The 12,868-nt window shown below is 46.6% G+C and overlaps 1 protein-coding gene and 1 long non-coding RNA gene across 2 annotated transcripts; one reads left to right on the top strand and one right to left on the bottom strand.

Annotated features, from left to right (window-relative positions):
* Positions 1-1,308: 1,308 nt before the first annotated feature.
* Positions 1,309-11,557, bottom strand: VAMP3 (vesicle associated membrane protein 3). The gene is made up of 5 exons (XM_053920480.1): positions 11,448-11,557; positions 9,533-9,614; positions 4,647-4,805; positions 3,792-3,843; positions 1,309-3,065 (listed from the first exon to the last, which is right to left on the bottom strand). Coding segments are annotated over exons 1-5 (315 nt in total). The 5' UTR covers positions 11,450-11,557; the 3' UTR covers positions 1,309-3,045.
* Positions 4,732-6,765, top strand: LOC123479102 (uncharacterized). The gene is made up of 2 exons (XR_008426391.2): positions 4,732-4,853; positions 6,446-6,765. It is a non-coding gene; the product is annotated as an uncharacterized lncRNA (long non-coding RNA).
* Positions 11,558-12,868: the final 1,311 nt, after the last annotated feature.

Here is a 12,868-nt window from a genome sequence, read left to right as displayed (position 1 = left end):
AGGAGGGTTTTAAGCCAGACAGGGATTCGTGTGGGTCAGACTGCTGCACTGGAAAGTTAGAAGTCAGGAGGCTGTTCATTACAAGGAGGTAGATACATCTGGGGCTCAGACCGCCAATGGGTGGAATGCGCGCTGTGGGAAGAGAACAATCAAGGGTGACTCCCTGGGCTGCTTCAAGCCGAGCTGCACGCGATGGGACGTACACTGAGATGGGCAAGGCTGGGGTGGTCCGATTTGGTGGAGGGAGCACCAGGAGTTTCGTTTCCACATCGCGTTGAGATGTGCACTGCACTTGTGCGGGGTCCCGTGGGCCGTCGGTTTCCCAGCCATTCTCTGGGACCCACACCACGGACGACAGGAAGAGGAGCAGAGGCGGGGGATGCTCAGCTCTGTCTGGGGCGCGGGGAGTTTGAGAGGCCTGTGTCTAACAAGCCAGTAGACTACGATTGGAGGTATCGTGGGAAAGCCTGGAGAATAAGAAGAGGGCAAAGACACGTTGGCTGAGGACCCCGGCCCAAGGACCCCTGATATGTGAGGGAGGGGCAGAGTAGTGAGGCTCATATGTGGTAGATTTTCCTTCCAAATCTTGAAAATGACACCAAAAGTTCATACCGATGTCACTGAAGAAAGGCCCTGAACCAAAGGCACAATTCTGCAGTTCTTCCCCAGAACACAGTAGTGTGTCAGGCGAGCAAAGCAGTGACCATTTGTCCAGGGCAACGGGGAAAGTCAACCTCTTCTCTCCCAATAGGATTTTACAGAAACTGACATTTTATTGTGAACGGAAGCAAAAGTCTCCTTGCACCCATACTGTACAGGTCCCTAGGGTTGCAGAGTGAGAGCAGTGTTTTCGAGGGGAAAGATATGCAGAATCACAATGAGAGCCATGTGTGGAGATGTGCCTCACCCACCAGTTAGAGTCCCCGTGTCCTATGTAGGCAGCTGTTGGACAATGTATATGGCCAGCTCTAGGCATCACTTTTGAAAGACCATGTATTTAAGAAATTCAAAAGCGAAATGCTGAAGACTTTGGTATTCCTAAGAAAGCCAGTTCCCCCCTCCCCTCCCCACTCATCTACACTGAAAGCACTTTTCACAAGGGAGTTGTCTGCTTCGCTTCTGTTGACTAGCTATGGGGACAGGCTGGGTGACAAGGAGTTAAGAGTACTCAGGGAGGGGACTGATGAGAAAGCATCAGAGTGGAGTTTAGGGTTCCTAAGGGAAAGGTAGGGGGAAGAGCAAAAAGTGCCATTTTTAGGACTTGGACCAGGCGCAGCTACTCCTCTATAATCAACATAGGTACCGGGGAATGTTTATAAACACTTTATTCAGTTCATTACAGTGGGCAAGTTCCCAGCTAAATGCAGATACAAGCAAGGTATTCCTGGGTTAATGCAGGAGCTGGTGGGTTACATGGGACTGAGCATCAAGGCCAAGGAGAGAACACCAGAGTTCCAGTGTCAGACCCCGCCAGAGACCCCCCGCCAGAGACCCCGAGCTGAGGTGGGGCTACTACCCTGACACTGACAGCTGCTTTCCTCTCCCAGTGGGGTGTGTTTTCACCATTATGCCATTTCGGTGCTGACGGGGGAACAGATACCAAAGAAATGGAACCTGTGTCCCGGTGTGCCTCCACTGTCATTGCTTTGTAAGTCACATATTAGCACGTGAAAAACAATTTTAGAATATTCCAGTGCAATGGGCCAGGGTGGTAAACCTCTGCATTTCTCCCTCAGCGCCTCCTTGCCTGTGTCATTCATATCTAATGCCCGTCCTTAGGCCACATAACCTGATGTCGAAAGTCTCCACAAAAGTCTCTCGGGTGAAAACAGCTATTGGCAAAGCAGCATCTTGTGCAACAGCCCAATGCGTCAAAGAAGGTCTCTGGTCAGCTATTTCTGTGAAAAGTCAGCCACCCCTGGCCAATGCTAATTGAAAGCATAATTTAGAAGACAGATTTAGGAAGTGGAATATGAATAAAAATAGAAACTCCAAAAAGCTATAGTCTACGAGAACTGGGCCAACTAATGACCAGTTCACAGCTGTCCTGACATAAGTCTCAGAAACATGCTGGAGTCCACAGCTGGTGTTGTTCTGCAATCTGTCTCTAGGCATGAGATGGGCAGAGTCTAGCTCGAGCCTTCTCTAGCCCTGGGAAAATGCTGACTGGGAAGGGGAGCTGCACCACATACAGTATTTCACAGGCAAGAAAGGCCTGTCAGGGTACAGAAGCTTCACAAATAATATTACACCTTTAATTCTCAAGGGCACCTTGAGTTCCATCGGTCACTCTTCAGATTTATCTGTCAGGTCAGGAACAGACTTAAGGGCATTTTACTGAGATTTAACTTTTTGGCAAAATAGAAACTTTGGTCGTAGCTATAGTCCTATAAAAATGTTTTAAAGAGGTTATTTCTGATTAAAATATTTTTAGCAAATGATACAAAACAGTAACAAGAAAGTAAACATCTTTGTATCTAATGTAAGAGCAAAAATTCTTTACCAGCATCTTATTTTAAATACAGCAAAAGAGTCAGTAGTGCGTATAAACAGTAGCGGGCTCTCACAGGGAAGCGGGAAGGTAGCGGAATAAGGCACAGCCTGTCGTAGTCACAGACTCGAGTCAGACAGTAGTGTTTTCTCTGGAAGGCACAAACTGAAAATCTGATTACCCAAAGGTTTAAAATGTGGTTCTGAAGATAAGCTCATATGACGAGGACAGCTCACTTAGCAAAAACTCCGTTAGCTGGAATTAATGGCAATTAGTCAGACAACGGTACTTCTAGGTTATAACACTCTGGAGTTTACGAAGTCCTTGTCAGCCCACATGTGAATTTGTAAAGGCTCTGTGCAAAATGTGAGCTGGACTGGGTGCACTTCTAGTTTGGAGTTATTTTTTAAAAAGGCACGTTTCCTAGAAATCAAACTTTACATTAACAGAAAATAAACGTTTCAGATATTACGTAAGCCTGATGATAAAGCAGGTTCTAAGTCAAAGATCCTGAAGAGGTTTCTGGAACAGAAGGCTGGAGCTTCACTGGTTCTTCATGAAGAAACACTCAACACTAATAAGCAGGGAAATGCAAAAAAATCAAGGAAAACAGTAGTTTAGTCTTTCAGAGTGAACCAGAGTGAACACTGAACGCTAGTCTAAAAGTGAACAGAAATGCGATTTGGCCTGTGTCCTTCTAGGGGCTCGTCTCTATTTTGTGGGGTGCTGGAGGGGATGATCCAAAGACAGGGCTGAAGACGCAGTCCTGGGCTAAGATGGCAGTGGGTTGTCCAATACTGTGTATGGCCCCGTTAGTAGTGATAGCAATGACGGGTGTGTATTTATTTATTTATATAACTATTATTACCATCACATGCCAGGCACCATCCTAAGCACTTTTTATATATTCACCAGCTTTGTCCTCATACCAAACATATGAGGTAGGTACTCTTATTACCCCATTTTACAAATGAAGGAACTCAAATGCAGAGATATGAATATACTTCCCAAAGCCACACAGCCGGACGGCGGTGGGGCCAGGGTGGGGCACAGGTGGCCGCACGTCCAGTCACTAGACTACACAGTTTCTCACGAAGGGAAGAGCTGATGAAAATATATTCAGGGAGAAACTGACAGGTCAGTGGAAGTAAGTTTTCTCTGATTTCAAGGCATTAATGTTTACATCAAAAACCTCAGGTTTTAACCATATGACAATCAATATTTAAAATATTAGCTAAAGAAAAAGAAAATCTTTGTAAAGCCATGTAAGTTTCAATGGGTTTAGAGCAGGAGCACTCACCGATGATGATGATGATGATGATGACCACGATGCTAATGCCTATGGCCCACATCTGTAACGAAACACACGTCCACATCATGTTTCAGAAAGAGATTAACGTGCTCACTGAAGAGTGTTAGACAGTATCATTCTAGTCAGTGAAGGAGAACTTCAGGGGCGCTACAATCTGAAATAATCCATAATTTTTAGAGCCTAACTATAATGTTTTCCATTAGGACCTGAAGGTTACTTATCTGCTTTTCACAAGCTGTTCAAATGATCTGTGGGCCCCAAGCAGGCCTGTTTGTGTACACAAGGTCTCCACACTGAGAGGGGCTACTAAACGCATCCGTGTATTGGAAAGTGTCACTTCTAAACCAGGATGGGGCAGGACATATGGCAACTGATGGCAGCGCATTTCTTTGGTAGTCGTATAATATCTGCTTTGGTCCAGGCTCCTGTGTGGCTGCTGCCTGCTTTTCTGGAGCGAACTGTGGATCTTGAGTAGCTCTTCCCTTGGGTGCTGGAGCTACTCACACAAAGACACACAAACTGAGCGCCAGTTCCACCCTCTCCTGTCAGTGTGTGTGCAGGGCTCCCCTGGGGTGGATGGTTGGAAGAGGCATAAGTCTGAGATTGATTTTGGACACTCCTGTGTGCTTCGTGAGGTCGGCCACAGCACGCACAGATCCCCAGTTGTGGAGCAAGAGCAAGGGCACGTGGTCAGTGATCTGGATTCAGCGTCAGTCCAGATTTCTACGTGTGGAAAGTCCAATTCACCTGCAAGGCTGACGCAAGTCCAACATTTGGGGGCTCTGTCACTCCCCTGGGGATGTGGAGGGTGATTTACTGTAAAGACGGGTTGAGGAGAATTACCTTGCAGTTCTTCCACCAGTATTTTCTCTTCAACTTGGCAGCACTTGTTTCAAACTGGGAAGCTCCTGCCTGCAGTGCGTCTGCACGGTCATCTAACTCGGAGAGCTTCTGGTCTCTCTCCAACACCTTGTCCACGTTGACTCTCATGATGTCCACCACCTGAATGAAGACGAGCACATCGAGTTTCACACAGAGAAATGGAACAAGGTCAGCACTTTATTATGTTAAGCCTAACTTTCATTAAAAGGGGGGCTGGGCCTCACCACATAAACTCTCAGTAAACTAGGACTAGAAGGGAACCTCCTTAACATGATAAAGGGCATTTATAAAAACCCCCACAACTAACATCTACACTCTGTGGTCAAAGACAGAAAGCTGAGATCAGGGAACAAGACAGGGATGCCCACTGGCACACTGCTGTTCCACAGTGTACTGGATGTTCTGGCCAGAGTAATTGGGCAGGAAAAAGAAAGAAAAGGTATCCAAATTAGATAAAGTAAAATGATCCATATTTGCAGACATTCCGTATTTACAAAATCCCAAAAAATCCACAATACAAACTTAATAGGGTTAGTAAACAAATTCAGTAAAGTTTCAGGGTACAAGATCAGCATCCATAAATACAGTGTTTCCATCTACTGAAATCAAGCTGAAATTAATAAAACAATTCCATATACAATAGAATCCCAGGGATAAATTGAACCAAGGAGGCAAAAACTTGGACACAGAAAACTACAAAGCACCGCTGAAAGAAATTAAGGAGCTGATGAAAGGGGAAGATGCCCCATGCTCACACACGGGAAGACCTCATATTGTGAGATGGCAGCGCCCCCAAAGTGGTGGGCCTGTGTGCAGGCTCAGTACAGTCTCCACCAGGGTTCTCAAATTCATACAGAATTGCAAGGGCCCTGCATGGCCAAAATGATATTGGAAAAGAAGAACAAAATTGGGACTCACACTGCCCAATTTCAAAACGTACTACAAAGCTACAGTAATAAGGAATGCGGTTCTGGCATAAAGACAGTAGACAAATAGGACGATGGAATAGAAATGAGAGTCCAGAAATCAACCCAAACATCTACAGGCAACTGATTTTTGACAGGGCGCCAAGATCAGTGAATGGGAAAGAAGTCTCTTCAACAAATGGTGCTGGGACAACATCCTCTTTCATCCTATAGGAATGAAATAGGATCAGCACCTCACCCCATATATGAAAATGAACTCTAAATGGATCAATAACCTAAGTATAAGAGCTAAAATTATAAACTTCTCAGAAGAGTAAACCTTTATAACTTTGGATTTGGCCGTGGATTTTACACCAAAAGTAAAAGCAACAAAAAAGTAGACAAACGGGACTTTATAAAAGTTAAAACCTTTTGTGCATCAAAGGGCATTATCAAGGATGTGAAAAGACAATCCACAGAACAGAGTATTTGCAAATCATACAGCTGAAAAGGAGTTAATATCCAGAATATTAAAAGAAGTCCTTTTTATATGACACTTTTTTTCTGTTTGAAGACCTTCGTGGAGGCAATAGGAACCTCAGCTTCAGGCAGTGGCTCACTGGACGCAATACAGAAGTGACCCTGCTCACCCAAAGAACTTACAGACTCAAATTCATTGGGAAAGCTACAAGCAATGGAAGAAGGAGGGGTAAATAAATGGTGGGCGGGGGTGGGGATTAACGGAGGAGATGGCTGCCCGCAGCACTAGATCACTGCCCCAGGGCCCATGGGACACAGAGTTCCCCTTCAGAGTCTAACTTATCTGCTGTCACGAGGCTGTCTTCATTTCCACAGGACTGGCTTTGGAATTGCATTCAAGAATTGAGCCAAATCCAGTGAACTGATATCATGTCAACGCCCCCTGTGGCTTTAGTTCCAGAATATTCTGGCCCTCCAGTAAACAGACTGGCCTGATTCAATGGGCATGTGTTCGCCGGCTCCAGAATGATCACAAGGGGGTAGCTAGTACCATAAGGTATTTGTGGTCACAAGAAATAAAAGAACTCAGTACTAATTCTCAGAATGTGACTGTTTTCTAATATCTCAGTTGAATTTGATTATTAAAAAACTGCATATGATTATGCCAACTTTGTTATTAAAATTTTATGTTTGAATATTTTATAGGTTATTCTTTTCTATATTTAGTTAAAATCCAGAATGATTATGTAAAGAACTCTTAATCATTCAACAACAAAAGAGAAACTAACCAATTAAAAAATGCGCAATGGCCCTGGCTGGGTGGCTCAGTTACTTGGAGCGTCGTCTTGGTACACAAGAAAAGGTTGCAGGCTTGATTCCCGCTCAGGGTGTGTACAGGAGGCAATCAATCAATGCTTGTCTCTTTCTCCACCCCCCCCCTCTGTAAAAATCAATGAACATTTCCTCAGGTAAGGATTTTTTTTAAAAGGGCAATAGACTTGAACAGACACTTCTACAAAGAGTATATACAAATAGCCAAGAAGCACAGGAAAAGATATTCAGCATCATTGGTCATTAAGGAAATGCAAATCAAAACAATAATGAGATGCTATTTGATACTTACTAGGACGGCTGTAACCAAAAAATAAAAATAAAAAAGGAAAATGACAAGTGTTGGTGAGGATGTGGAGAAACAGGAACCCGTGGGCACTGCCAGTGTGAATGTAAAATGGTGCAGCCACTGCGGGAAAGTCAGGCAGTTCCTGGAAAAGTTAGACAAGCTCTACTCCTAGACACACAAGAAATGAAAATGTGCACACACAGAAACTCGTATGCAAATGTTTATGGCAGCACTACTGGTAAAGCTAAAAGGTGACAACAACTGAATAATCATCTAATGGACAAACAAGGTATACACAAGCATTGGAGTATCACTCGGCCATAAAAAGGAACGAGTTCTGGTATTTGTTACAACTTGGATGGACATCAAAAAAATTTTACCAAGTAAAAGGAGGCAGACACAAAAGGCCACATAGTGTGTGATCCCTTTTTTATGGTATATCTAGAATAAGAAGATTCACAGAAACAGAGAGCCAATGAGAAGTTAGCAGGGAATGGGAAGAGGGAACGGGAGTAAGTACTAGGCATGGACAGTGTGTTCTGCGGTGCGGAGAAAACTGTGAAACCAGAGAGAGCGGATGGTTGCACAACACTGAATACACCCACGTGCCACTGGACGGTGCACCTGAAAATGGTTCATTATGTGCCTCTCACTTTGATTAAAACACACACACACACACACACAAAAAACCCCCAACTCCTTAACATTCCTGTTGGTTAAGAAAAAGGACTCAACTTGATTTTGTAAATAAACAAAAATCTCATGCAGGATGGAATTAGAATGGGGTTTTTAGCATGAGAATATAAAACTTTCAGACATTCATAAACAGCCATCACACCAAAATATCACCGTATGTTTAACCATCCATTGTTAAACACAGCTTAAGATCAGTCTTATTTTTATTTTTTAATTAAATTTATCGGGGTGACACTGGTTGATAAGATTATATAGGCTTCAGGTGTACATCTCTGACACACGATCTGTATATTGCATTGTGTGCCCACCACCCACAGTCAAATCATCTTCTGTCACCATACATTGGGTTGGCCAAAAAGTTCGTTTAGTTTTTTCCGTGCGATGGCTCTAGTGGTGCTTAGCTGTCCTGTAGCTTCATTTGAAACAATCTGGTTAGAATGCACTGTGACAGCTGTCACAGCAGCATGCATTCAAAAAAAACTTATCAAAACTAGTGAGTTTTTGTGCAGCCATTTGGATACTGAAAATGGGAGAAGATATGCAACATTTTTGGCATGTTATGCTTTACTATTTCAAGAAAGGCAAAAACACAACTGAAACACAAGAAAAGATGTGTGCTGTGTTTGGAGAAGGTGCTATGACTGATCAAAGGTATCAAATGTGGTTTGCAAAGTTTCTTGGCACTACTGACATTTTGGCCAAACGATTCTTTGCTGTGGGCTGTCTGATGCGTTGGAAGATGTTTAGCAGCAGCCCCAGCCTCCACCCACTAGAAGCCGATAGTGGGAAAGAGATGACATACTGAAAATACCCAAATCAATAAAGTTACTGGTGAAAATGAGAAATGTGTCTTTTACTTTATAGAAAAAATGGATTTTTTTGCCAACCCAATATTTGGCCCCCAGTTTAACATAAGTTTAACGCTGCTTTTTAAGGCAGCTCAAGGCAGAAAGACCAAGATAGCCTTGCTGGCAGTGACGGCTTTTAGGAACGTGGAAATACTAGTTTGAATTTCTCGTCCTTTGGGAGTCTGCATATGTAGGGCAGAACAAAGATGCTGTGAGTGTCCTCGAACTCAGGAACTCCAGATACAGATCCACTGGGCTGGAGCAATTTGCCAGCATCAGCCCTCTGTATGTCAGTGGGCAGCAACTGGGGTGCATCCTGCAGAGGCTTGCTCAGCCTGGGCAGCTAGAAAAGCCAGGCTGCTGGCAGAGCACGGGATGAAGAATCTGGTCAGAGTGCTGGTCTTGGCCTGAACAGTCGATAGACCTAATTCTGAAAACTCTCTTCCCCTATTTTATGAAGTGTTCTCTTTTTTCCAATTTTTTTTTTTTTTTTTTTTTTTTTTTTACTGTGGCAAAATGCACATTATAAAGTAGTTCTTGAAGGAATGTTCTCAGGGAAGGGTATTTGTGTTTCAGGTGTGTGATGTGATCACAGAAGAATATGCATGAAATCAGAAGAATCTGTCTTCTATTTAGATCAGGGCTTCCAGAATAGTGGGGGACAAAATTTTGTTACTTTTTGATACAGTCAAAATTTACTTTACATTCACACTTTTATGACACTTCCTCTAAACAATTATTTCCACAGTGTTCCCCTGTTGATTTAAAATTCATCTTTTCAACATTTCAGAGCAATACCTCATCCACTTGATTCTGAGTCTGCTGAAGCCTCCGATTACTGCCAGAGGCGGCACCTGAACCGCCAGGTAAGCTTGCCGACCTGTAAGGCAGGAGCACTAGTAAATCATCATTGCAAAGACATTGTGGTAAGTACGAGGATGCTGGGCGTTTCCGAACTAAAGCAGAAAGACAAACCCTTCCTGCAGCAATGAACAATGGGTCTAATGACATTTCTTCTAATCCCTCTGTAATTTCCAAGATTCACCCACATGTTGAAAGTGACGAGGGTCTAAAGGACAGGTGTAATAGGATCTACGGTGTATCACTGATGAGATTGATCCTAAGGTAGATAGACTCTACTTGCCAATTTCGTGTCATTTTTAAAAAGCCGCACATTTACTTAAATGCACTCGGTACTCTTCCGATTTTTTCACTGCGGCAAGGACTGTTCTCATAGTTATGGACAGTTACAGGATGCCCCTTTCCAGTGTGGGAGAGTACAGTTGTTTACAGAAACAAGGAGCAACGCGCCGTCTCTTAAAAGGTTACTCATTAAAAAAAAACAAACAAACATTTGATTTATTTTTAGAGAGAGGGAGGGAGAGAAACATCAATGTGTGGTTGCCCCTTGCACAGCCCCTACTGGGGACCTGGCCTGCAACCCAGGCAGGAGCCCTGCCCAGGAATTGAATCAGCCACCCTTCGGTTGGCAGGTCTGCACTCGGTCCACTGAGCCACACCAGCCAGGGCAAGGTTGCTCATCTTTAAAAACCTCATCAAATGCTTTATTTCTCCCCAGGCCGATCTTCCTTGACTGCTCTGGGTTTGAAATCCTTATTGTTTCCATTACTTGGGTGGCAACGCTTTATTTATCTTTGTGTATGTATACATTCTTGCCTTCCCTAACAGATCACAGGCTCCTGTGTCTCAGAGGCCTTCCCTATACCCAAGCCAGCACCGAGCACGTGTCTTGCATACAACAGCCCCTCACTCACTGACTCAACAGGCAGTAGCTACCATGCGCCAACGACCGTCTCGGTCCTCCTGTGTCTGAGAGAGATTGGTGTACTGGGCATTTTCTCATTTAGTCCTCACGGCCGTTTGAGGGCACCACTGCTATTGCGCCCATTTTATGGATGAGTAAAGTGAGGTTAGGAAATCACCGCAGCTGGCTGTTGTGTTTAGACCCGACACTGTGTAAGTCCACGGATCTAGATCCCACCACTGTGACCTACCGGCCCAGTGGCCTCAGTGCTAACACCCACCCGGGGAAAGATCGCACTCCTTTCTTCTCTGTAGTGTGCAACGAACATGCTGGAGAGGGAACAGACGGTTCTCGCGATTCTCCACAGCATTTTCTGAACATTACCACAGGGAAGTCCCCGTTTGCAAGGGCCACTACAAGAGACACACGTCCCATAGCCCACTTTGACCGTGGGTGCCTCGAGACAGGGCCGAGATTCTTTCCCTTGCAACTTCCGGAGCCCAGCCCAGCCAGCACCAGGAAGAGCGCCCCGAGACCGAGACCGCCGTAACTCTCAGGGACCCCGGGGGTGGGGACGGGGAGGAGGGACCGCAAAGGGGCGGGTCGGAGACAGGACAGTGGCGGGGCGGGGCGGGGCGGGGCGGGGCGGGCCCCCCCCTCCCCCTCCTTAACCGGAAAGCCCCACAGCCGCCCTTCCTCAGCTCCTTCCTCGGCTCCTTCCGGGTCCGCCCAGCGGCCGCAGGTCCTCCGCCTGCCTGCAGCCCGCACTCCCGGGGCCACCGCCCACCCGCAGGCCTCGGGAGCTCCTCGCAGGCCCGCCCGGCTTCGGTCCCCGTCAGAGCGCGGCCAGCAGGAACCGGGCCTGGTGGGGCTCCCAGGAGCGTGCCGCCCGCTCCCCGCACCGCCCCCCCCGCCCGCGGCCGCCCAGCTTCGCCTCGCGTCACTCACATTTTGGCAATATCAGTGGCGGGCGAGTGTCGGCGAAGCTGCGGAATGAATCCCGAGACCGGGGATCTGGGCGGGACAGCGGCGCGGGGCTGATGACATCACGGGGCGGGACCAGAGGGGTGGGTGGGGCGCGGAGGGGCGTGAGGTGGGCGGGGCCACGTGCACGTGCTGGGGCGTCTGAGCTCACAGGGAGGGGCGGGGCAGTGGCGTGCGCCCAGTCTCCCCGCTGCAGCAGGTGCTGAGGCTGGGCGTGTGGCGCTCACGCGCTGCAAAGGGACTGCGGGTAAACGAGGATGGACCGTTTCTCTGGCGGTGACAATACTGGAGACTGCCTGTGTGTTCCTGCGCAACTCCCCACAGGAACCTAGTGGTCCCGCAGGCACCACGTTTTCGCGAGCAACCTGTTGAAATAGGAAGTCCATTCGGTGTACTCGTCACAGATATTGATTGGATTGGCTTCGTTCTCTTCGTATCGTGACAAATATTTGTCATTGCACAGGCCAAGTTATAATCTATGCGAGCCTTGCCATCAGGCACTAGTTTCTCCACTGCGGTATTCGCGGGGCCCAGGCATAGAGCAGGTCCTCAACTTTCGATCGTATGGAGGCGGAGGCGCGTATCTGAATGTAGAGGGTTACTCTGCACTGTCTTCCAGTTGTAACAGAGCATTCCTGCCAACAGACAAGTCCTGCGTTAAAAACACAAAGCACTAATCGGTCGACCGGCAGATTAGACAAGAAACGGAAATAAACATGAACCTCTGTTTTCCAGCTCTTCATGGGATAATTTGAAAAGGGAACTGTTAGTGTACATTAGAGTGAACAGCAAGAGAGGGTTACAGCGGAGATGGGATTTGACTAGGTAAGTGAGCAAGAGGAGAACGTTGTCGGGGAGGGGTGAACGGACGTCATGAACGGAGACGCTGGTGGAAACGGGCACGGTTTGCACAAACCGACCAGAGGGCGCAGGCTGGGGCACAGGTGAAGTAAAGCTGGAGTAAAGGGTGAGGACAGACACGAAAGGAAAATGTCATTTACACGCGGCGGGCTGAAGAAACCACTGCGGCCCCGAGGAGGTGGGAGGTCATGCAGACTGTCAGGCAGAGTCATTGCGACAGGGTAGACGGAAGAGGGACCACCAGGGCGCCGAGGCTCTGCGGTAAGAGCGAATGAAACGGCGACGGCGCACTTAGAAGGGAGACTGACAGTAGTCAGCTGCAAGTGCCTTTTAACAAACTTCAAGGGGTTTTCACTGAAGAGGTGACTTTAGACCGGTGTCTAGCTTTCAGATAACTGCACGGAGACGAATGATTGACAGACTGAGCGGTGCCCCAGAGAGAGCTGAAAAGCAAGTGTTCCAGAAACAGTGCTCTAAGGAATTTTTTCCTTCACAGACATAACCCAAACCATGAGACATTCAAT

Source organism: Desmodus rotundus, chromosome 3 (assembly GCF_022682495.2).
Source record: "Desmodus rotundus isolate HL8 chromosome 3, HLdesRot8A.1, whole genome shotgun sequence".
NCBI lineage: Eukaryota > Metazoa > Chordata > Mammalia > Chiroptera > Phyllostomidae > Desmodus > Desmodus rotundus.
This window is presented reverse-complemented; position numbering and strand designations above follow the sequence as displayed.